The sequence below is a fragment of the Epargyreus clarus genome, unplaced genomic scaffold (assembly GCF_041222505.1).
Source record: "Epargyreus clarus isolate Ecla_fem2 unplaced genomic scaffold, WU_Ecla_fem_2.2 ptg000027l, whole genome shotgun sequence".
Classification (NCBI taxonomy): domain Eukaryota; kingdom Metazoa; phylum Arthropoda; class Insecta; order Lepidoptera; family Hesperiidae; genus Epargyreus; species Epargyreus clarus.
Window position 1 is genome coordinate 2,372,430 of NW_027332234.1, and position 24,913 is coordinate 2,397,342.

General features: G+C 32.8%; 1 protein-coding gene across 1 annotated transcript in view; it reads right to left on the bottom strand.

Annotated features, from left to right (window-relative positions):
- Positions 1-24,913, bottom strand: part of f (espin protein forked) — a 62,549-nt gene that overhangs the window by 31,076 nt on the left and 6,560 nt on the right. Inside the window, exons 3-4 of the mRNA XM_073089070.1 lie at positions 20,241-20,393; positions 967-1,150 (exon numbers count right to left, since the gene is read on the bottom strand). Coding sequence (XP_072945171.1) covers positions 967-1,150; positions 20,241-20,393 — 337 coding nt within the window. The remainder of the gene's footprint in view (positions 1-966; positions 1,151-20,240; positions 20,394-24,913) is intronic.

Sequence of the window (24,913 nt, forward strand, 5' to 3'; positions counted from 1 at the left end):
AAATATTTTAATGTTTAAATTTAAAAGCCTCATTTGCATTAAACCTACCTTGTTATGTAACTTATTATGTATTACAGCAAGTAACTTATGATCCCAACGATATATTGTTATTTAGCTTCGTTTTGTCATCAACGGTTTCATCATTTTTAGATGTTTATTTCGTTCCTTTAATTCGTTGATTATACTCTTAGTAAGATGTATATAATAAATATATAATCGTTCATTGAAATTTATAATATCACAAAGTACAAATCAGTTACACTCTTAGTTTTTGAATTAAATTGATACGTCATATTATTATTTTTGTTAGAATTTTCCTGCCGCGTAAATACCGATGCGTACGTAAAAGCCTAAATACAGTGTGAAGCGTGATCGAACGTTTCCTGCTCCGAGATGATTGATCTCTGAGAGTTATTGAACTGTAATTAGTGTATTTTCTCTTATGAATAGCACCACGTTTATGTAACATACGTGCATTTATGTGATTGAGACTTCTGACAGCAGTCGTGTTACAATTGACTTCTGTAACGTTTTCTTGTCTCGTTGTGAATTTGCTTTTGTTCCGATATAATTCGACTTGTTTGGCAAGTAGATTAGATACTTAACTCTAAGAAATTATTTAATGAGAAGACAAAGACCTCCTTCTTAAAACCGTTATGCTTACGAAGAAGAAATTGTGCATGTGGTAAAAAGGTATGTATGCAATGACTTAATCCCTTTAATGACCTACTCAAATATTTAGATTTAAATGAAACACTTTTGATGATCGTGTCAACTCCCAAATCATTTGCCATTGTAAACTAAGAATTCAATTATATCTTAGAACTTAATCAATTATTATTTTTGGTAAATTGATTCTCTTATATCATATTTCGTTACCTTCAGTTGAAGAAGAATAAAAGTCCGTCCTACCTTGTTACAAGTTTTGCCCAACAACTAAACTAAGAAGATTAATTATCTACATACCATCCACTTAACGCAGTCCAAGCAGCCAGTCTGTGCGGCGGCGTGTATGGGCAGCATGCCGTCCCGCGCTCTCGCGTCCAGCCGCCCGCCCGCCTCCAGCACCAAGTACTTGAGTACCGCCAGATGCCCTTCTTGCGCGGCGAGGTATACCGGCGTGACATCATTGTCCATCGCTGTGTTGGCGCTGCGGAGAAAATTAAAGTTTTTGTATTTTTTTGTGTTATAACACCAGTGTGAGTGTTCAAGAGATGTAAAGGTTCAGACGCGGCCATGTCATCGAATTATTCTGACACGTTCAATATTTGCAAATATAAACGAAACCTTAATATGCTGCTTGATTTAAAAATAACTTCGCTTATGTGAAGATTTCCAAATTTCCTCTGTCATCAACTTTAAATAAGGCTTCATTCTATTTAAGCTGGTAACACTTACTTGATATTTATACAAATCAATTTTCAAACAACACATCGATTACCTTGAAAAAAACTTTCTCAGACTTCTTACAGGTATCAATGTATGATAAAGACACTTAATCTTGATATTAATGTATGACAAAAACACTTAATATTTGATCGAAAAACAAACATACGCTAGAATTTGGAATACATGCAATATTTTTAAATCAACTTATTCAAACAGTATAAGTGACACTTTTGACTAAAATTCAATAAAAATGTTATTTTACGATTAAAATAGGTACATAGTTGCATCTAAAAGTTACAACTAAAATTAAATGCACTACAGAGCCAGACCAATAATTTATTTGTTTCGAATCTATAAATCCAAACGTTGCCAACTTCTGACAACGATCTGTGACATCAGCGATAAACAGAGTTACAATAATCATTGAGTTACAAGTTTACAAGTGAAACCGAGAGGGGAGAAAATAAAAGTGAAACGTACGAGTTCGGCGCGCTTAACTTATCGATATGATTTAAGATTACCGGTACTTTATATGCATTGCGAATGAAATCATTTAAAACATTAAAATAGGATTTATACGCTTATTTATTTATGATCTATGATGCATTGCTTTTAAATAGAACATAAATCATAATTTATGTTTATTACTTGATTCCTTATACTTACATAAATTATGAAATATGTAAGTGATTATATTACATACACTGATGTTGTAAATAATGTAATTGGCTATTTGAAACTAGCATCTATTTTATAATTTACAAGTAATAAAAAATCATAATTAAAATTCGACGTAGTTAAAATGAAATTTTAATAATATTGAAAAAATACTTAGTTTTACTACCTTTGACTTGTACCATAGAATGACCTAGGAACCCTCACACGCATAAGGCGCGTAAAGCTGTAAATTCCTGACAACTGCAATATAATGCGGACGGAAAAAACAGATTGACAGATTTTGGCGATCTTTACTTATTATCTTCATAATAATAGTTACAAATACAGTTCCAAACAGACACCCATTCAACCCATTGAAGTAATGTTTCCCGAAGTAGTACTCGTACCTATATTCCCACATAATCTGCCGTTGACCTCACATTCTGAATGTTCTGGAGACGACTGTTCTAAGACTACTGTTATGTAATTATAATTAACGAAGTTAACCAACTAATTGTAAGTTGGATTTTCTACCTACCTTTATCGTTTTTTTTTTCGCTAAACTTGAGACCAGTTTTAATTGACCAACAGCAATTTTAACCGATTTTTTCGAAGCTTCTATAAGATCTTCATTGTTTACGACCTAGATGTCTATATATTACTCTAAATACATACCTAAATAATATCACATACCTCAGTATTAGGTACGCGGACATAGTGTCCCGGGAATCTTATATGTAGGTAGTTCACTTACAGAATCAGTGAAAGCAAATCCGCGGATGGAGTTATAGCTACACTAGTTAATTGCCTGGCTTGGATAACATAATGTTAGTTTTTATCACCACACGGAGCATTAGGTGTTTCCTGAAGCACTTTACTTGGCAGCGAAAGCTGAAAACTAGTGTAGTAGCTGCTTTATTCATTTGTTTAGGAAATGTTACAGTACGACAAATTGAAACTATATTTTATAGTGCTTTTAATTTGTATTTATCGTGAAAAGCAGTTCTATATATTGTTAAGTTGTACAAACAACGTAAACTTCGTAAGTGATATGTAGTACCGGCAATTTTTATGTTATTAGTTATATATTGCCCTAATTATTACAAATGCAATATTTACCTTTCATTAGACGAAATTTATACGATTTCAACCAGTCAAAATGCATTATATATATTTTATGTCTTGTGTCCATCGCGTTTCGCGCCAAAATGGACATTTATCTATTTTTAAAATACGTCATGCATCAACTAACAGTGATTAACGCAATATACAGCCAAAACACCTAAATATAATGACCATAGACAAAGATGATTAACACTCAAATTTTATTTAAAAAAGAAGAAAAATATGAAATAATAATATCACATGAAATAATAATATCATATGAAATAATAATACAAAACCAATTTTGTTGTTTAGAAAAAATAATTTTGTATTTGAAATGCTTTCAAATTGTATCTTTTAATATTTTAATACATATAATGTATCAAATATTCCATTCCAAAATATGTGTGTATTATTTAGTATTTTTTTTTTCTCTTTGGCATTTTATGATTTACATGAATTTTATTACTAAGCATATTGTTTCATCTTAATCATTTTTTTAACTTTGTAAATCACGTTAAAAAACTTGAAAATTCGTATAAAAACTTCCAACCAAGAAATCGACACAACAGATTTCGTTTAATTGAAACGAAATCTGTTGTATCCCTTATCAATTAAGCCACCGACCTGTGAATAAGCAGTAGGTAGTATACGAGTACTATTTTAAAGTAATTAATCTTTGCCCTCGCTTGTAATAGTAAAAATCACTTCAGTTATACATAATAATATTTTAAGAGCATAGATTGAACCGAGCCTGGTAATAATAAGTTTACATAGTATAGGTATTAAGTGATATATACATTATAATAACTGATATTACATTATATCGTATACAATACTGTAATATTATCCGATGGCTATATTAAGAAAATAAAATATGGTAATTATTATGAAATATTTGGAACTTTGTCTTCACTTATATAATTTAGCAATATATGTGTAAATGGATTCGAAGTTCGCAGCGCGTCCGGGTATCAGAAACGGTTTTTTGAAGTGTCCGCATGAAAACCGGGCATTTATATGTCCGGCGGATACATCCATTTACCTAATTATCCGCAATCAATCAACACAAATCTTACTTTTAAATTAACTCGTAAACCACATCCAAAGGTAAATACGCTTAAAGTAGGGTGTCCAGGACAGAATCTCGATATCACTTAAATGTCTCGGACTTTTTGATATATTTGTCTGGCATTAGTAACATAGATTATAGCAACAACTAACCTAGTTGGTGACAAAAACGAGCAGAACTTACTCCAGTTTTACTCATTTTTGCGGTCACCAGTTGCTTAGATAGACATCATGTCCGATTACTTTTTGTATTACATAAAACAACCAAGAGAGAGTTGTCTATGGGCGCCGATGTATACCGATGCCGATGCTACTTCCTTTACATAAAAACGGAAAATATTTACCGCTCGCGACCAGCATATGTACCAGATTTGACTTTCTGATACTTTTTACTTTTCTTGCTTTTCTTCCCAAACAGCTTGCTGGTCACCCTATTGTAGGGTGGATGTGTGTTACTGAGCGTCATTTTGGTATCCCAACACAATTTACGAGCTAAAATCACCGTTTTTGTTTTATCTATGCTATTTTGACATGTCCAAAACTAAACACTTCAACATATCGTATTACAATCACCAAAAGTCAAAATGACGAACACATTTTGTTTACCAAAAAGAGTGTCATTTTATGACCAACACACGCGTAAAATGAAATCGATTGGCAATAAATTTGTTTTGCCCACTTCGTACCAACACTAGCGTTCGTGGTGACCGCTCTCTGTTCACTGCCAAGCTTAAGGCTGTATTTTCACGAGAAAACAAGGCGAAAGTGCAACTAGTTGATGCTTGCTCACATTTTCACATACAATGTTACAGCTTGACTTGACAAAACAGCTTGATCTTATAGTTTTGGTCGTTGCTCTTACTGTGTACAAAATATTGTGTAGATTAGGTGTAATGAATAAATTAAATTTATTTATGCAATATTTGAGTAAGACATTATATAATATATGTTACGTTCTTCAATTATCAAAGAGCTTAAAGCTAAATAGTGTCAATCACAATATACATTTGTTAAAATGATTTAATTTTAATAATAGATTTAATTGATGTTGAATTAGAAAGTAAATAAATCAATAAAGTAATAAATAAATGTGATAACTAAGTTGAGCATAAAAATTATATACTTTCAATATTTTGCGTATTAATAAAATACACTAAGATACATCATGATACATGAGACGATTATTTATGTGCTCATATCAACATTCTACTTGTATGTAAGATAACCATTTCTAGTTCAACTAAAATTAATAGCTGAAAGTATAGTGAAACATTTACTACTTAATTAATGTCGTCGAAAGCGTGAACGGAACAGTTTTTAATAACTACTCTATATCTCATATTATTTCTGTAATTTATAATTCTAATAAGTGTATATGAAAGTCACTTTAGTCGCACATTAACTGATATAATATTATACGGTAAATAAAGTAGTGATAGCTTAGTATGAATCTCAGCCTCGTACTTATAAAGTCGAAAGTTAAATCTTCCTTAATTTTTCGAAATCTTAAAAATTTTGCGCGACCCTGCTTATAGAAAATTAATTATCATTAATCTTTTTGATGAAGAAAAGAGCAACTGTGTGTTTTAAAAACTAATTATCATTAATGCCCTTCAATGAACGAAAATGTCCTGAGGAAACCGACGTACATGAAAGGTTTAAAAAAATCTCAAACGGTTTCAATTATGTCTACCGATACTAAATTATTTTCTTTCTGAAAGGAGACCTTAGTTAAGTAGATAATATCTATATAACTATCAGTATTATCATGGTTTAGATAAATTCTCATAAACGGCAAATAACAGGTAAAAAAATGACAAAATGTACAAACAAATCTAAGCTTGTGGCAGACTTATTTCACATGCTATTAATTACGCAGAGACATGAAAGGTAATTCAATACGATTAAGTTATAAGCTTTCGACGAATTATCGTTTTTTTTAAATACAAATATCAGCACCCTTAGTATTTATTTTTTTAGTTTTTCCAAAAACGCATTATTATTTACACATTTGCCCAAATATTTACAATCAGTGTCCCTAGCGGACTGTATCAGAACTGATTGGAAATGCGTAAACAAATACAATAACGGTAAACTCACGTAAACACTCACACTAAGGTACAGGCAACTACAGGTAAAGAATGTAAAACCAATCATATGAGTGCAATAGTAACATACGAGTTTTGTTTTACATTGTAAATAGTTAGGAAAAAAATAAGTAAATTATAAAAATAGGATTGAAGATCGAACAGTGTTGAAATAAACATGAGATAAACAATAAAAACACGGAAGGGTTTTTATCCAAAATATTAAAATAAATCAAAATACTCGTATCAGCGATGATTTAGTACATTTACTTTTTAATACATGATTTATAGAATTTTAATAAGGCAACATTGTTGTTTGAAATACTCGTACTTAATTGTTTTTATTTTTGTTTCGCTGGCACTAATATTGCTAGCATGGAACCGACAAAAGTTCGCACATGATTTAAATAATTTAAGGTGATTTTATCTTTGGCTGAATGTATTGAACACGCTTACGTTCATAAGAATGACCCAATAATTAGCACAGACAGGGAGGCAGACTTTTCCGAGGCGTTCCAGCTTAGTCCTCAGGGGTAGCGGCGCATCTGTGGCCGACCTCAGTTAGAAATATCTAATCCTATCTGGGGTTGATTACAGATGTCCGTGGGCGGCAGTAGCCACTTACCATCAGGTGGACTGTATGATCGTCTGCTACTCTTATATATTATATAAAAAATATATGTATAATATCTGTTCATAAGATTGAATCTATATGTAGCACGAAACAAACCCGCTGACCGCCTGTGCCTTGCGGCAATGACCGGCATTTCTAGCATGTCATGACGCCACGCCACATGACACGGTCGTTTCGAACACTTTCGCTGTTCAGCGGATTCTGGCTCGCCTCGGCCGCTGATAAGATCTCACCGCATTGTTACAAAATATTTACTTGGGATTATGCCTTGAACTCTTCGTAGATAAGATTTACATTACAAATAAAGTTAGCTTTGTAATTGGTGTTTTAGAAGTACAATTATAAGTTTAATGAAGTATATTGAAAATTTGAAACCGTTTTTAATCCGGTTATAGTTCACGGCTGTTGTAATTAGAGACAAATTGTTAGATTAATTGAAATATAATTTATAGTAGTATTGAGGTCATACTTTCAAATAGGGTCTCTGTAATATATCAAGTACAATTTATAGTAAATATAATTTTAAATAATTGATAATTTAAAACGACAATAATACAAAACTTACAATATTTTTTTTTAATTATTCGTATAATAAGCCTAATTTACTACTCCATCAGACACCCAGAAAAGAAACATAATGACCACGACCGCTCTGCCAAGAGTGTAACTATAAAGAAGAAGGCTTAATTTATAAAGTCAAAAATATTATATAAATATTTATCTGTAATATATGTAAGTTGCTACTAGGTAATAGACAATCTTTAGTATTGGTCGAATTGAAGCATAATATAAAAACTTCAATTGCCAACTGTCAACACATCAGTTACCAAGGAAACTAAACAATTTGAACACGCAAAAAGTTATCAGCCTGTGACATTGTAATCGTTTAACTCCATAACAAAAGCAACGAACGATCTATCGGTGAAAATCTCCCGACAATGAAATGTTTTTGTGCGATGCGCTATTTTCCCACCATTTCTACTCGGCAACAGATGGCGCTGTAAGAAACTTGCCATTGTTGAATAATATACGAGGGCAAAAAATACGTTAAATCAACATATGTGTATCATTTGAATGAAAATTATTTAATATATATTATTTTACGTTACATTTGGATAAATTTGAAACATATTAAAATAGGAAAGAATTTTAGACGGTAAAATATAAAAAAATAATCGCCTATGTTCCTAAGTAACGAAAGGTCTATCTTTTATGCGACATTATATCATTCGGTGTATCATTAAATAATCAACAATAATTTGACCCATACATACACATGAAATGTTTTTGTGCTCAAAATACGTATTGTGCTCACATACATACGAAGAAGTTAATTTAGATAAAAAGTTGTAATGATAAAATTTGTAATGACTTTGACACAAAGTCATTGCTACGACAGTATTTGTTATATACCCAATGCTTTCACAAATCCTTTTTGATTTCTAAGACATCTAGGAGGACCGACACCACGGGGCGGTTGTTATTGCGCATGCGACTGCATGCTTCCATTCGATAGAAAAAAGCCAGTGCACTTGAACTACTAAACGTTCATTTCGTTCCGATCCGGTAGTAGTTTAAAAAAAAATATTGTAACTGACAATTTGTAAGTGTCTCCATATGCCTATAGAAGATAAATATTTTTTTTATAACATTGGAGTAGCAGACGAGCATGCAGTCCACCTGATGGTAAGTGGCTACTGCCGCGCATGGACATCTCTAATCAACCCCAGATAGGATTAGATATTCCTACCTGAGGTCGGCCACAGATGCGCTGCTACTCCTGAGGACTAAGTTGGAACGCCTCGGAAAAATATGTCTCCCTTACCACACCCTTCAAAACGGAACACAGAAGCGCCTAACACTGCTGTTATTAGGCAGAATCGAACCACGAAGGGTTCTACCACCTTCAAATTATATTTCATTTCATCAAACGCTTACCGTATAAATACCTACCTACCAACAATCATTCTATACATAACAACATTTTTGAAACCCCTGTCTTTCAGGGCAGAACGGTGGCACCGTTACCATTGCGCGGACGTTTATTAATAATTAATATAACCAATCAAGTGGAGTAATGGGGATACGACGCAATATTACCGTTTAAACGATTTTGAAATAGTATTGTTTGTTGAACTTGCTGTAACAAAAATAATAAAAGTTGATAGGTACAACGTGCTTATTTATATACTATATATTATATTCTATTTTGTAGAAGGTTGGTCCCATAATATTATGGATCCTATCTTCTATTATAAATATTATATTACCTATATTTATATTTATAATACCAAATGGGAATATAGTAGGTACAATATTATAATAGAGAGATATTTTACGTAATTACTAGCTTCTAACGTTGAAGTTTAACATTACCTATTTGAACATTTAAAGTTGGTATAACCCGTTATAGATTCAGGAGGCACCACCACCGCACTTATTTCTGCCTCATTGCAAGTGTTTTACTGTCTCATAATTTTAGTTTGAAGTGTGTTCTGTAAGTGAAACACTCATACGAAGAGTTCCGACTGAGTTCTCAATTGCAGGGGTAGGGATAGTAACATATCTGTGGCCGACCCCAAGAAGAACTAATCCTATCTGGCGTTGATTTTAGATGCCCATGAGCGGCAGTTGCTAATAACCATCAGATGGACTGCGTGCTCGTTTGTTTCCTATGAGTATCTAACATAAAAAAGTCAGCATATATGTTGATTGCATGTTTACAAATCAAATTAATGATACATAGTTTCATACAGCATCTAATCAAATAATTCAATACAAATCTGTTACAAGATTGTGTAATAAATATTATAGTAATGACCATAAAGTTTATTGCCTCATAGTGATTGATTATGACATGAAATGTACGAACCTTTCTTATTACACTTAATATGTTTCGCATTATGTAAATCGAATTTGTCTATCGATTGACGCACAGATAACTTACACTTCTGATTTAAAATGAATGAATTGAGCTTTTACAAAATAGGTATTGCTTATTCGTTGATACCAATTAAAATAGATACATTTAAAAAGTAGTAAAATCTTGGCTTAGTACAAAACTTTTCTGTACATTTTGAACTCTCTATTAAATATAAAAATACATATTAGGTAATAAAAAGAATTTAACTCTAGTCAGACCGAAAATGTTTTTAAACTTTCTTAAATAGTTTTTGGCAAATTTATAACATTTTTTTATTAACAACAACATTACGACGAATGAAATGTCTTGTTTAATGTGTCTTCTATAATATTTGGAAATCACACTACGTCCTTTCCCAGGGAGAGACACGTACTTTCCGTTCTTAGCAATGGGGCATAAAAGTTTTACAGTCAAATGACACCAGTACCCTTATCATGAGTTTTTACGTTTCGACAAATATGACTGTTTTGGTATTTGTTTACGTATTTGCCCATACGATTTCCAATCACCGCCCCTAGCGGACTGTATTAGAACTATAGAGTCAGTAACGTAACATTAAATGTCTAAATTGACAAAATGGCGCTTTATGTTTTGTCTCTCTTTTTTGCGAACATGTGGGGCGGACAAAAATACTTGAGCACTTACTTATTGTTACGTTTACTCAGTCTACTGAAGCAAATGAAACAGAATATTGGAACGTAACGTAAAATTGTGGGATTTTTGAATACTCATGGTAAGGGTACAGTTACATACAAAAAATAGCTACTTTTATTTGGCACCCGCCTCTATACGCTACCTACACTATGCGTAGGGCGAGAATAATAGAGGCGGCTACAACAAATTATAATAATTATAAGGTTACGTGACTATCGCATGGTGTAAACGGTCAGAAAAATGCGGTCACTCGTCACGACTACGACGAGTTAATTTCGACGAAAGATTAAGTGGATTATAGTAGCTATCTATGTCGTAATGTGTAAAGATTGCTGTATATGATTACCTAGTTGGATTTTTCTTTAGAATTACCTCGCTCGCTTTCTTAACAATTTCCTTCTAACTGCGAATAAGTGAAAAAATAATCTTTACATATATCGCAATTTTATATACGTGCAGTCATAGATTAGTAAAGATACTTCGCCGCCTTGAAATTGAATGAAACCACAAATGGCTTATTATCGTAAGTTCGTTTTTTGAATTCTTGACAAATAAAAACATTTTTAGAGAAAATTTACGAATAAATAACTAATACTGCGTAATTTACATGAATTTACATAATAAATAAATAATTATTTCAAATATTTTAGGGATATTTTAGCACGGAGACGTGGCAAAACTTTTTTACGCAAGTATTTCAATTCTCAAAACTGGGCACATTTTCTAGTTAGGAGTGAGTAATCTTTACTAATCTATGCGTGCAGTACAAATTTTTATCGAAGACTTTGTCCTTTTCTCGTTTATGTATTTAAGTTCAGCTTTCATATGTATGTTAACAAAACTCGAAAAGTAATTAATCGATTGACGTAACGTAATTGCGCAACATTTGCGAACAATTGCGTAACATTGCGCTTTACATATAAGATTTATATAGGTCTTATATACCCCTTGTATGTATATATATTTTACATACTTCTTATCCTGAAGTTCCTACGGAAACAGGAACAAAACTTAATTTAATTCCTTAACAAGTCGGATATTAAATCAAACTGCATGCCCGTTTTAGCTGTACCTATTAAAGAAGCATTAGAAATTAATTATCACTTGCTTAAACGGTGAACATCGTGAGGAAACCTGCATACCTGAGAGATTTATAAAAAAAAAATCTTAAGGGTATGTGAAGTCTACCAATACGCACTTGGCCAGCGCGGTGGACTATGGCCTAATCGTTCTCATTCTGAGAAGAGACCCGTGCCCAGCAGTGGGACAGTAATGGGTAGATGATGATTAAAGAAGCATGTCATATCAGTGTATCTTGCAACAGAATATGTTCATAACTTCAATAGTCGACTGCACACTTGATAAAACATATACCCACCTGACGGTGCTAGCCGGGATCGTCTTCGAGTACTTCAATCTGGTGGAAGCGGACCGCAGGGGTCGCTCTCGGCGCGGACATGTGGCCATTTTGTATGTCTAAACTCACATTACACTGTCACACTAGTCTGATAACTGTCACACTCGTGTTACATTAGTTATTACATCGCTTTCGTTATTCATGAATTAAAACTTTTTGCAAAAAAGTTTTTAGACTAACTACATTTTATGACATGGTTTATATTGCTGTTGACAAAAATATTTGCATAAATTATATATTGATTATGTTACACATATTATAACCATATGTATTATAATTAACTTTTTAAAGAAGAGCCCAAATAATTGTGATTATAATTTATTCACTGTTACCAAAGTAGAGTCAAATTAAAATGCAACATTTTAATCTCATAATTTTCCTTAAAATTTCGTGCTCAAGTAAAAGTTCTATTCTCACTTTATGAATGTCGACATTTAACGCATCTAATAACCCGATTTTATACTCGTACTTTCGACTTAACATCATAGTGACAACAAAATTGTATCATTGATATACAGCTGAGCGCTATTAGAATCAGAAGTAGCGTATTTCCTGCCTTATGTTTAAAAAAGTAAGATTCTTAACATTAGAAGACATAAAAACTGGCAAAAGAACTCATCCACTCTGAAACAGTCAATTTATTCGATAAATCATTTAAGACTGAGCATATAGTAAGCTATACTAACCGAAGCTATTGTATTTCTGTAAACTCTACATGATAAAACTATAGGAAAGTAAGAAACTGGATACGACCTTGTGTTAAACGATACGACAATTGTAAACATTTTTTAGTATTTGATTGTCCGTCTCATATTGGAGGTTTTATTTTAGGTATCTCTACATTTTTGTGAAATCTGATGTCAAGATAAATTCACACTTTCAGAGCTTGAGATGGTATAACGTGCTTATTTTCAAATGCCGTAGACAATGAATTTGAAATGGTATTTTTTAAGAAATGATTTTTTAATAACTTATTCTTTACACTTACTTTACTTATTAATCTTACTTTGTAATCGTACGTTTAAATCTTTGCCAGAAAAACAATTTAGCACAAATTGGACAAGACGTATGAAGATGATAAATGCCTAGCGATACTCGCTTCGCCTGACTCCGACACTGTACGAGTAACTTTATCAAAGTTTTTTGCGATTGACAGTTTATCCGTTTTCATTGATTGTGCATTTGCAGAAATATCTTGGAGGAAATGAAGCGATGTGTTTCATCACGCGCTATCCTGATCTAATTAATTTTTAATAGATCACTTACAATATGACTTTTTATCACTAGCGGTATATATTTACGTTTATAAGTAGAGCGGTTAAGATAACTATAACTTAACCCATTGCGTTAAAGGGTGTTTTATCTTTTTCAAGTGGATGTATCTACTAAAATCTGATAATTCGAAATTTCACATTTTTTTGCCTACCTAAGTAACTAGTCAAATCCCGAATCGGAATCAGCAAAAATTGGTTAAGATTGATACTAATCAATCTTAAACAATTTTTGCAAAGTATAACCATTACTAAATGGGCGTATACAATTAAAGGGCTTGATGGATTATTACACAGGAGATATACATAGGTACATAGGTTTCTATTTCGACGCGGTTTATGCGACTTAATTCCTGATAATTTATATTCCTGATTATTTAAATAAATAAATAAATAAATAAATAATTTCGGCCCTTTTAAAAGCAGTCGAGTTTTTGTTTAAAACTTATAACATGACAAGATCCTCTGAATTTAGGAAGATCCCCAGCAAGAATATCCCTTTAGTCACTTCCTAAGATATTCATTGCAATAGTTACAACATGATTTAATTTGTACCTACACTTTCACTGTCTATTAGATATTTGTTATATACTAAATGAAATTGTACCATTAGATATCTCCAATTAACGTTCAATTCGATTTTAGCAAACACGTGTCAAACAATCTTGATTTAAAATGTAATGAACAAAAATTACAATATTTTGGAAAGCTTTAATGCTCTATGTATGAAAAATATTGTTATAAGTCCACAAGCTGTCAAAATAACAAGAATAAGCTTACCAATCGATGTTAAGCTTTACTGATTTCACCTAGATTTATATAATGCGATATGAACCAGTGTTGCTATCAAAAAACGGTCAGCAAACTTTTCGGTACCTTTTTGGACTTCACGTGCGAAAATAAGGATTTGAATTTACTGTATTTAATTTGTAAATTTTGTACTTTATGTCCGAAAGGAAGACGCGGAAAATGCGGCATGCCGAAATAAAATAAAGTAGTGTTTTATATAGGTACGAATATATTTAGTAGGTGCCACGGATTACAAAGATGAGGATTACCAACCCCTAATAAAGATCAATATATTTTAAAAGTATGTTTATCTCTGTCAGCTTATAATAGGAAAGCGAATACAATTCCAAAGTAAAGAGCCGCTGGCAGCTGTAATTATACTATGCCAATGTTTATAATATTAAAATGAAATGAAATAAATAACAAATGCATACTCATGAAATCTACATTAGAAACAGATGAATTAGAATGTATATAAGTAGTAAAAGCGTAATCTCTTGCGCATTCTATCAAGAACACTGAACAGAAAATAAGAAAGTGTACTTAGCGTGGCTATGATATTTTTATTTTTGATAAGCATAGATAACGATATATACGAGTGGATGGAAACATGAAGTCCGTTATAATATTTCATAGATTTGTCGTAATATTGTTCATGTATCGGATTACATTAGAAAATTTGAAGCTTATTTTATGAGTTTCTCATTTTGTTGGCAGTAACAAATTTTCTTATGAAGGTGTATTCCGAGCATATGACAACAAAATTTTGTCACCTGATGAATTTTTAAGCCAAATATCAAATGAATTGGGCTCCCAAATACAATTCTTGACTATTTTTGAATTATCTACAGAATGTATAAATGGAATAAGTAGGTAATTACAGATACCCATTCAACTGTGTTTTTGAAGACAAATTAGAGACTATTTGAAAATTACTTTCACAAAGATAAAAAATATATTGAGGGTGTATCTATATCTCAACATTAACTTGCAATGTTGTATCCATCTTAATTCAATTAAAACCCCCATACGTATCATCAAGTAGATAACGGGTAAACTGAAGCGTGAAGCAGTAGCGCGCATAAATTGCGACAGTATCTCTTGTACATTCCACATCGCGCAAGAGGAAGAAAGCGCAAATCTGCGCATACCGCTACATTTCTACGCGTAATTTCTTTACTCTAGTATGAGATATTTTGACAGTTTGCACAGATACAAATAAAAAAGTAACTGTCATTTTGACACTGCTAATATATGATCGATAATTTACCTGTCATTTTGACATCTATATTTCGCAGTTAATAATTTATCTGTAATTTGGATGAATAATAATAAATTTCAGTAATAATAAATTTCTCAATTGGAACAGTGTAGTGGAGTTTATTCTATATCTTATCCAATTGCAGAGAGTTATTTACTAAACATTGCAGGCGAAATAAAATATGGCTGACCATTGAAGCAAGGTAGAGTGTATCATTCACTGGGGTACTCAAGACCTACCCTAGTTGTTAGAGGAGCCGAACGTAATAATGGAATATAAAAAGACTTAGATCAAAAATTGGGTAAATTAAATCAATCATACATTATCGTGTTAGCAAGCTACTCACACACCTAACGCCAAATATTTTAAGCTTATGGACGATCTACTAATTAAAATATACTTTACATTTAACATTAAATACAAATAGAAATTTATTTTAGAGTATAACGTAATAGAAAGAAAACTAATATAATAAGGTAAAGTCGCAAAAATGTAATGTTTTGCGCTCTTATAAACATTATATCTCTTATGCAAATCTGTAACCAAAGAAACTGTAATAATATTAATGAAGTCGTTATCCGAATTTATTTATTGTTTAATTGGCTTCTGAACAGTTAAGTAGAACTAGCGAATAAAAACGAAGGTCGAAGTAATAGAACAGTTTAAGTATTTCGTCATTTATAATCACAACAATTTTTTAATCGGAATATTAAACCAAGATTGTGACATAAAATTGTTTAACGCTACTCAAAAATACCGCCTGAAATAACTAATCCGCATTTCTCCAGCAGGGTGAATTATGGCCTAAAACCTTATTTTTCGAAAAGATCTGTTCCCGGGATGAAAATGAGTTGACGATAACGATGGCAAATTTAAATCAAATCATAATCACAATTTCCTTGAGCTTTAAAAAATATCCAAATTTAAAATCACATCGCGCGCAATCCCCGAATTGCCACAGATTGTAAATAAAAACAAGTACAGATAACAAATCCGAGTGGTCGGTTCGCGGTGCACTCGGCGCGAGCGCACGGTGAGTGGCGTATCACTCGACTGGGGCGCTACTGCTACTAGTACTAGTATTGCTCTGGGCTGTACCGTGCTACTGTTTTCGATTGGTGACAAGCGGAGCGGATAGCGGGTATAGTTCGAGCCAAACTGCTAGTCCGCTCTAAACTTGTCGGGAACAGGTGTAGTCATACAATTTACTATGGCGATGCGATTCATTTCTATATTGAGAGCGGACTAGCAGTTTTACGCGGACTATAACTAATGACTTGGAATTAGTCTTGAAAAGGTTTACAATACGTTTGATAACATTTTTCTCATTTTACAAATATTCCACTGTGACGTCACTATGCTCAAGTTTTAAGCTAGACGTGCAGAAAGTAGACATGTAAATGTATTTCTATGTAGATTATTTCTATTAACCATTAAATCTCGTCATTTGAGCTCCCCTTTTACGTTTCCGCGGAATTCCGTCGCTAAGCACAAAGCCTAACGTTAAGACTCACTCACCCACTTACTAATAGTCATCCACATTATGTACTGCATAATTATTTTAGTTTTTATTTTCACCGTAGGAAATGCTCCGTGAATACTCCGTTAGACATAGAGGACGCAATGTAAAACAAATATTACATTGTCATATTTTAATATATAAAAAAAGTGTATCTGAAATCTGAATGTAGGATCTTCATGTTATCGTGTAAGGGAGACATATACTAGTACGATGTACATATGAGGTGTGTTTGAATTATCTACATTGTAAAATTAACATATGGTATTATACTTTCCCTTTTAGTTAATTATTTAAAGCAGTCTTGTTTTGTTTTTAAAATGAATACCTTTTAGATTTTATTTCTTCCACAGATCTGAAACTACTCTTTGATTAAAGTTTAGACCTTATTTAAGTGCACATTTACAATATAACCAAACCTGTCTCGATCAACTTATCAGATCAGAAATCGCAGCCAATTTTTGAATGACTGACCGGCCTTTAACACTAGTGGCCTCTAATAAAGAAAAACATCGATCATACGGAGGGTATTAAGCAGTTCGTTGATATTCTACGTAATTTATCCCCAGAGTTTCTCCACCAAAATAAACCAACGTTACCACTGAAGTATTCCATGTCCAGCCGCAGGATGTAGACTTAGATCCAGTACTAGCGGACATTGACTGTTTAACTTTCCTCTGTAAATATAAACGAACAATAAAACTCATTCCAAAGCCGTCATTACCGTCCAGCGCAAACTATTACATATGATGGATAGTATTCCACTCCAAATGATAAATGTTCCATCCATTTCCCAAAGGCGCTCTCCATAAACTTTATATACTAAGACATAAAATTGAGAATTGGCTAATCAAAGTGTCGTTATGAAGAAGATAGGTTATAATAATATAAATTATCACAATTGACAGTGTTATTACATTTGTTAGGAAAGTAGAGCGTTTAAGATAAAATGACACGAATCGATTTGGAATTAGGTGCATATGATGTTACAGAGCATTAGTTGTTGTTGTAACAATGTTCCATATTACATTTTTTATTATATACATGTGTGTGTTTAATGTGCATACACTGTGTGTATGTGTGTGTATGCTCCAGTAATTATGAAAAACACTTAAGCATTTTTTACCCCTGAGTAACACATTTCTTCTGTTCTCTATTTATAATAAAGTGTAAATTAAACAATATATACTTACATAAAAGTTTGCCTTTTAAAAGTATACAAATGAAATATTGCAACCTTATGTAATTCGCTAATTCCTATCCAGATCGAGTCAATATTCTACAGAGAAATGCTATGAATACCGAACACAGTACATGGAAAAAGCAATTGTGGTTACAACAATACAGTTCAGTAGGTACAGTAAATTTTAACTTCAATATCAGAAATGTAGATCTTAGAAACATTTCGTCTCATTAGCAAACAAATACAATATTGATTACTAAAACACTTAAAATAAACAACAACAAAAGAAAACAATAGAAAATTAAGGTTACTAGCGCCAGTATACAAAGTACCAGGGCAGCAGACGTTACCAGATCCTGGTAGCGAAGTGTAAAGATGCACAGATTTGGTGCGATCTCGGATAAGCGCAATTAATTCGGTAACGCTTTCTCTACGCCTGCGCATCCAACTGCTGTCGTATCGCGCTAATAAATAAACGTTAAAATGTTCATTGGGATGGCTGTAGTTTTTTTGACAATTCGTCGTGGCGTTTTTTTTGCGTTGCTAAAGTTCCGTCAATTAGAGCACAATTAAGTTAATTAGAATATGAACGTTTATGAACGATAATTGATTAAATCGGTGGTTATTTGTGAATAATTACTATAATTCAACTTTCAATATAAGTTAGTTGATTATACAGATTATAATCTGACAAAAAGTAGAGTTATCTAAGATTATGTAAATCAGATTTTCTCAAAATTTTAGAAAAAAAACTCACGTTCTATGAAGTGAAACTACCCTTAGAGCAGTCTCACAAAGCGTTTAAATCATTTCAGTCTATAAGATATCGCAAAGTAATCGTATAGTTAAAGATAACCGCATATTAAGCTCAATATGACAAAAGATATAATAAAGTTTAACCTGAATATAATTTCTCTATTATTAATATTAGTATCATTCAGCCGTGAAAATACACACCTAAACATTAATAGCAAATAGTTTTCTAGTGTCACTTAATTTGTCAAGCCTTTTCTAGATCTAGATACTGCAATTTATATCAGTCTAGGCCCCCATAATCCACAGATACACTAACACCCTCACCTACTACTTTATTGTGTTACGGACATTGTACTTAGCAATTACAGGAACAGTTAGGAGTCCAGAACTCCGTTACCTATCGTGACTGGACAGTTAAAATGGAGGCGAGCAAACAAAAACATTCCTGCTATAATATGTTTCTTGCAGCTCACTTCATTTGATAACGCATGGTCGATTAGCGCAGCCGACTGTGAAGAGATTACTTAGATAGATACTTAGCTTATTCTGCAGTAAATGTTGGGAATAGTTCACATTTCTAACAGCTTTGTAACAAAAATATTTACCATCAATGTTAAATGAACTAAGAAAGAAGGCTAATAGCGCTTAAAAGGCCTTATTGTGCAAACTTTACAGAAGATTGACGTCAATTTAAAATATAAAAAAAAATAAACTTACCTAATTACTGGATTAAAACTATTTTAACTTAACAACATGTTAAAACGAATAATTATGTAGAATTATTTTATTTCTTGTAAATATTTTCAAGTTCAAATCACTTTTGTAAATTTTACTCGATATCGCTTCGTTAGGATTGCCTTAACGTCCAAATGCTCTCTTATATATAGTTAATAAAGCTTGTGAAAATCTATGCCTATTGCAATCAATTCCTCTCTGTTCTGATTTAAGACGTGTTGTAAGTAAAATATAACGTCGTCAACATTTGCCAATCGAATTAAGCATCTAATAAGTATCATAGTGTATCATAGATGCTATCATTATTCGCACAATTGCACATGTATTTCGTGTAGTAGGTACTATGTGTTTCTGCATGTTGCAAAAATGTATATTATCCACGTAATGGTAAATTCGCCAAATATCTCCAATTACTTGGTAATAGAGCAAGTGCCCTGTCTGTTACATCACAGACGATTTGGTACATTTGAAAATTATTATAGCTAAACGAATTCATTTTACTTTTTCTTTTAATATAGCAGTAGCAGCTGAGTATACAGTACTCCTGATGGTACGTAGCTAATGCCGACCATGGACATCTGTTTTTAACTGTGTGTGTGTTGTTATACTAGAGTTTAACCTGAGGTCAGCCATAGGTGTGTTTATACCCCTGAGGGCTACAGTTTTAACACGTTGGATAAGTATATCTATCAATAGCAGTCTATTATTAGGCAGAAATCTGTGCGATGGTAGTCGCACAAAAAGAGTTCTACCCCTTAATATAAAAAAAAACTGTTGTGTTTTTACTCACGACACATCAGGCGTGGTGTTGGTCAGCAACCGCACGCAGTCCAGACAGCCTCTCGCGGCGGCGTAGTGCAGCGCCAGCGCACCGTTGTTGGCGCGCCCGCCCGCCGGCATCGTGCGCCCGCACCACCACCCCTCGACCGCTAGCCGACCGCTCCTGTAAGACCAATGATGACTTACAACTAGAGTTCCATCGCCAACCCATTACTGTCCCACAGCTGGGCTCGGGTCTCCGCTCAGAATGAGAAGGATGATGAAGACTTTATAAAAAAGAAAGTTTAGAAGAAACTCCTTTATATTTTCCTTTATATATTCCTTTACATTTTTTGAGACTATTTAGAGTACTAGTACGTCTTAATTTAATACAACTTTTATTTAATGCCGAGAATGACTTAGAACGGAAAATAAATAATTTCTTACAAGTTTGAGATTTCAAACAGGTTTCAAAAAATCTAAACTCATATTTTCATTTGCATTTTTTTTTAACTTTTACAATTTTATTATTTTATTATGAATTAAATTATATTTTTTAAATTAAACTACCATATAGTATAATGCATAAATTTAATGCGCGTTACAAAATAAGGCATATAATTTCCACACCGATTTTCCATGCGTATTGACGACATATTTAGCTTCATTATGTATCTGGACTTCTGTTCAGCAATAACCAATTTACATGTAATCGGAATTTCAGCACTGTTTTACAAACGGATGTTTCCAATACATTCCACAAAATTAATTTTGTAAAGGTTGTTATAATATGTATATAAAGAAAATCTAATAAATTTACGCTCTGTTTTAAGTGTCACACATGTAAATAGTTTAAAAATTCTTATTGTTGCATCACCCTTTTATATTACTCTAGCGAAATCTAGATATTACATACATAAAAATATTTTATCTTACTATATTTTTGCCATAGATTAGACATCAACGCGCTTGCTACGCACGCTTTCTATACAGTGTCATCTCTCGGCAGGTAGCTACATTAAAGTCACATTCGCTCCATAACTATGGTAGCGTGCTTCTCTAGTCGAACGTTCATAAGAATATTATAGTACAGCCACTCGATCATAGATGGCGCTGATAAAAGTCGCTAACAAAATAATTTTGATATTAAACATTCATCACGTTTATGTACCTATAATTAAACAACGCACATCAATAATAACATATAATACAAAAATTCTGTAAGCAACCAATAAAGTAAATAAAAAAATATTGTTTTAAAATTTAAATGCGAGTAGTATTTCCACTCTGATAAAATCTTTTTTTTAAGGTATGTCAGAAATACTTCTACTAATTTGTTATTTAACTTTCGTGTTATTTAATAATTATATCTATATACCTTTATATGTTTATTCAGCATTACTAAATAAAACATAAACTTGCGTGTTATAAGTGGCAATATCATGCAATAAGCATCAAGACTAAGCATTTTCATAGGAGCCTATAGCGGTTTCTTGGAGGCTTTAAAACGATCCTTCACTTTTCCTTGTTCCACCGTTAGCCGATTAGCCCATTTACGTCCGAACCGGTCACAAATACGGGACCGCAATCTTCAATTACGGGTCCCACTGACCGTGAGTAAATGACAAGCGACAAATTGTTATCGCACTTAAGAAATTACTACTGTATTTATGTACCAAATGTTAAAGGAGCATATTATTCACTAGTCAGTATCTTATTAATCAAGCCTTAAAGCCTTGATTGTCTTAGGGATGTTAATGCGGTTACAGAGTTAGTTATAAAGGATGAGAATTGTTATACAGACCACTGTTTTTTCATACATTTCAGACTAGGACAAAGGAGCATTTACCTACATTAATTCAATCTACATTATGTATTTACAAGGTGAAATAAAATCAGCATTGTCATTTGTCTTTTACCTTATTGGCTCAGATTTTCTCAGAGAGTAAGAAGGATACAAATAGAGTGTGAAAATAAAATTATTACAGTAGTGTATCCTTTCAAATCTTCGATCACTAATTAGTAAGCGAAGTTTCAAATACTGTTATAAGATGCCTCGGTTTTATTAATATTATGTAGAAATAATTGACCATAATAATTATGTATTGTATTCATTTTATATTTGAGGTAATTAATAAAAGACCTATGCGTAATATAATAGATACAGTAATTTAAATTTGTGCACGATAGGTACAGTTGGCTAACATCTCTTATCTCTTCATATCCTCTAATATTAACTAACAGCACTTTTCCATTAAATTTAATTCCCCATTTTCCTGTTTCTCGTTCCACGGACGCAATATGACATCATCCTTAACCCCGTATTACAGCTCTTTACAACGTAAATTACACTTTATGCCAGCATACTTAGGATTATTCCGACGGAGACAACCAGTGCATATGCAACTGTAAATAAATTAAATAAATTCCTTACATATGCCATTCCGCATATTACGAACATATGAGATACGAAATGACATAATGATACAGTCTATTGAAACTAATTTAGTTTATCGTAACGTATGTTTTATTAGTGTTACGTTCAGATTGACGGAAGTAGCACAAACAGATTATCGTAATTGATTTAAGAGCTAAATCTAACTATATTCTTGTTAGCGACATTTATTCCTAATCAAATTTTATATTTCACTAGCTGACCCGGCAAACTTTATACCGCCTCAAAATCTATTTACCAAATATATTTCATATAAAATATAGCCTATGTTACTCGTGGATAATGTAGCTTTCAAATGGTGAAAGAATTTTTAAAATCGGTCCAGTAGTTTCGGAGCCTATTCATTTCAAACAAACAAACAAACAAACAAAAAATCAAACCTTTCCTCTTTATAATATTAGTATAGATTATGAAATTGATGTAACAAGCAGGTGGTCCACTTAATGAATCGTAAGTGCCACCAACGATATAATTGTATTTACAAGACTATCGAGTAGGCATATTAGAATTTTGCTTTCAATCTTGCAAGTCCCGTAATATACAATACTACAAGCAAAAATACGTATACTTATCAATATTTTTTATTAGTAGTGAATGTTTACATTCGCAATCCTACGACGTACGAATCAACCTGATGTTGAAATCAACACTATTACCCACGGCTATCAGCTCCATGCAGAATTGGAGCCCTGGGAAAGGTTGATCACAGATTCATTTATTTATTTATTGCTTGAAATCACACAAGATGTTATATTTGATCAATGAGACATATTTGGCCAATATCGGCATGCGATGACAAAAAATATTAAATAACCTAAACGTAAAAAAGATACAATAATGTAACTTTAATTGATGACTTAGTCGGAAAGCCTCTCTATTTTTTAATCCGCTCTATCCTATCACATTTATCACAACCAGAATACAGCAGAACTCAACGTTGTTCTTATTCGGTAGAAATAGATGAGAGAGTTATCTCAAATATTCTTCAAATGCAATACTTACAATAAATGGTCTACTGCAATACTTGTATAACTTATGACATATCCAAAGATTACAACACTAACACCCACACTATTTTGATCTACTATTAATATGCCTTTTCAATCTAAATCTACTCGTAATCAAATCCTTATTAGCACATCAATCTTGATGTCTTAACAATTTAGACATCAAAACTTGTCAACATAAAATGGTAACTTGCCATTTGAAATAGTAATCTTATTATACATATAAATACCTAAAGTTCTTCAACCAATTTGCGCACTACCAGCATTCGTTAGTATGAAGGTATATTTATATTCTACTAACTGTCACCTGGGACCTATAACTAACAATAAACGCTTTAGACCCTTTCTACACTCACAGCCTCACACTAAGATACTGTGTCGTAAGTGCCATGGGTACACCCTAAAATGAATAGACAAACACCCAGAACAAAGATACAAGATCAAAATTCAGATATCTATCTGGCCGGGGATCGAACCCCTAACCCTTGGCGCATTAGACCAGCATGGTGACCGCTCTGCCACGTGGTCACAGACGCAGGTCACACTTGGATATATTGGTTGGTTATAAATAGACATACAATTTAAAAAAATCTGTTGTATATTTAAATTAGTAATTTGGTTTATATATTTTTTCGCTTAAACATTTACAAAACAACGACAGGTATTTGAACACATAAAAACATTATCTATAATACTGTATACAAAATACAGTAAAGAAATGATGCCACAATCGATTGCAATCGAATATCCTTTCGTAAGAGCCAAGCCAAGACGAGCCAACATTTATATATTTGTTAAACTTTAATTATAATATTAAACTGACATGACAAAATACCTACTTGACATTTTGTTAGCTATAAGGTTTTATAGCTCCTCTTGGGTGGGCAAATCTTAATTGAATGGAGTAATAGCGAATTCAATGAGTGTGAACGAACCCGCGTGGCGAGGCGGCCACTATACCGGTCTGACGCGCAAAGGGTCCCGGGTTCGATCCCCGGCCGGACAGATATCTAAATGATGAATTTAGATTTCTGTTTCTTGGTCTGGGTGTTTGTGTATTTGTCTATGTGCGTGACCATGGCCCCCACGACACAGGGAATCCTAGTGTGGGGCTTTGAGTGTAGAAAGTGTTTATTTATTTATTTATTTCATGGGTACTTTCAGTGTAATAACTGCCATTGAAAGCCGACGCACATAAACGCGTTGCGACGCCGCACCGCCGAAATTAGCGTCGTACAATGA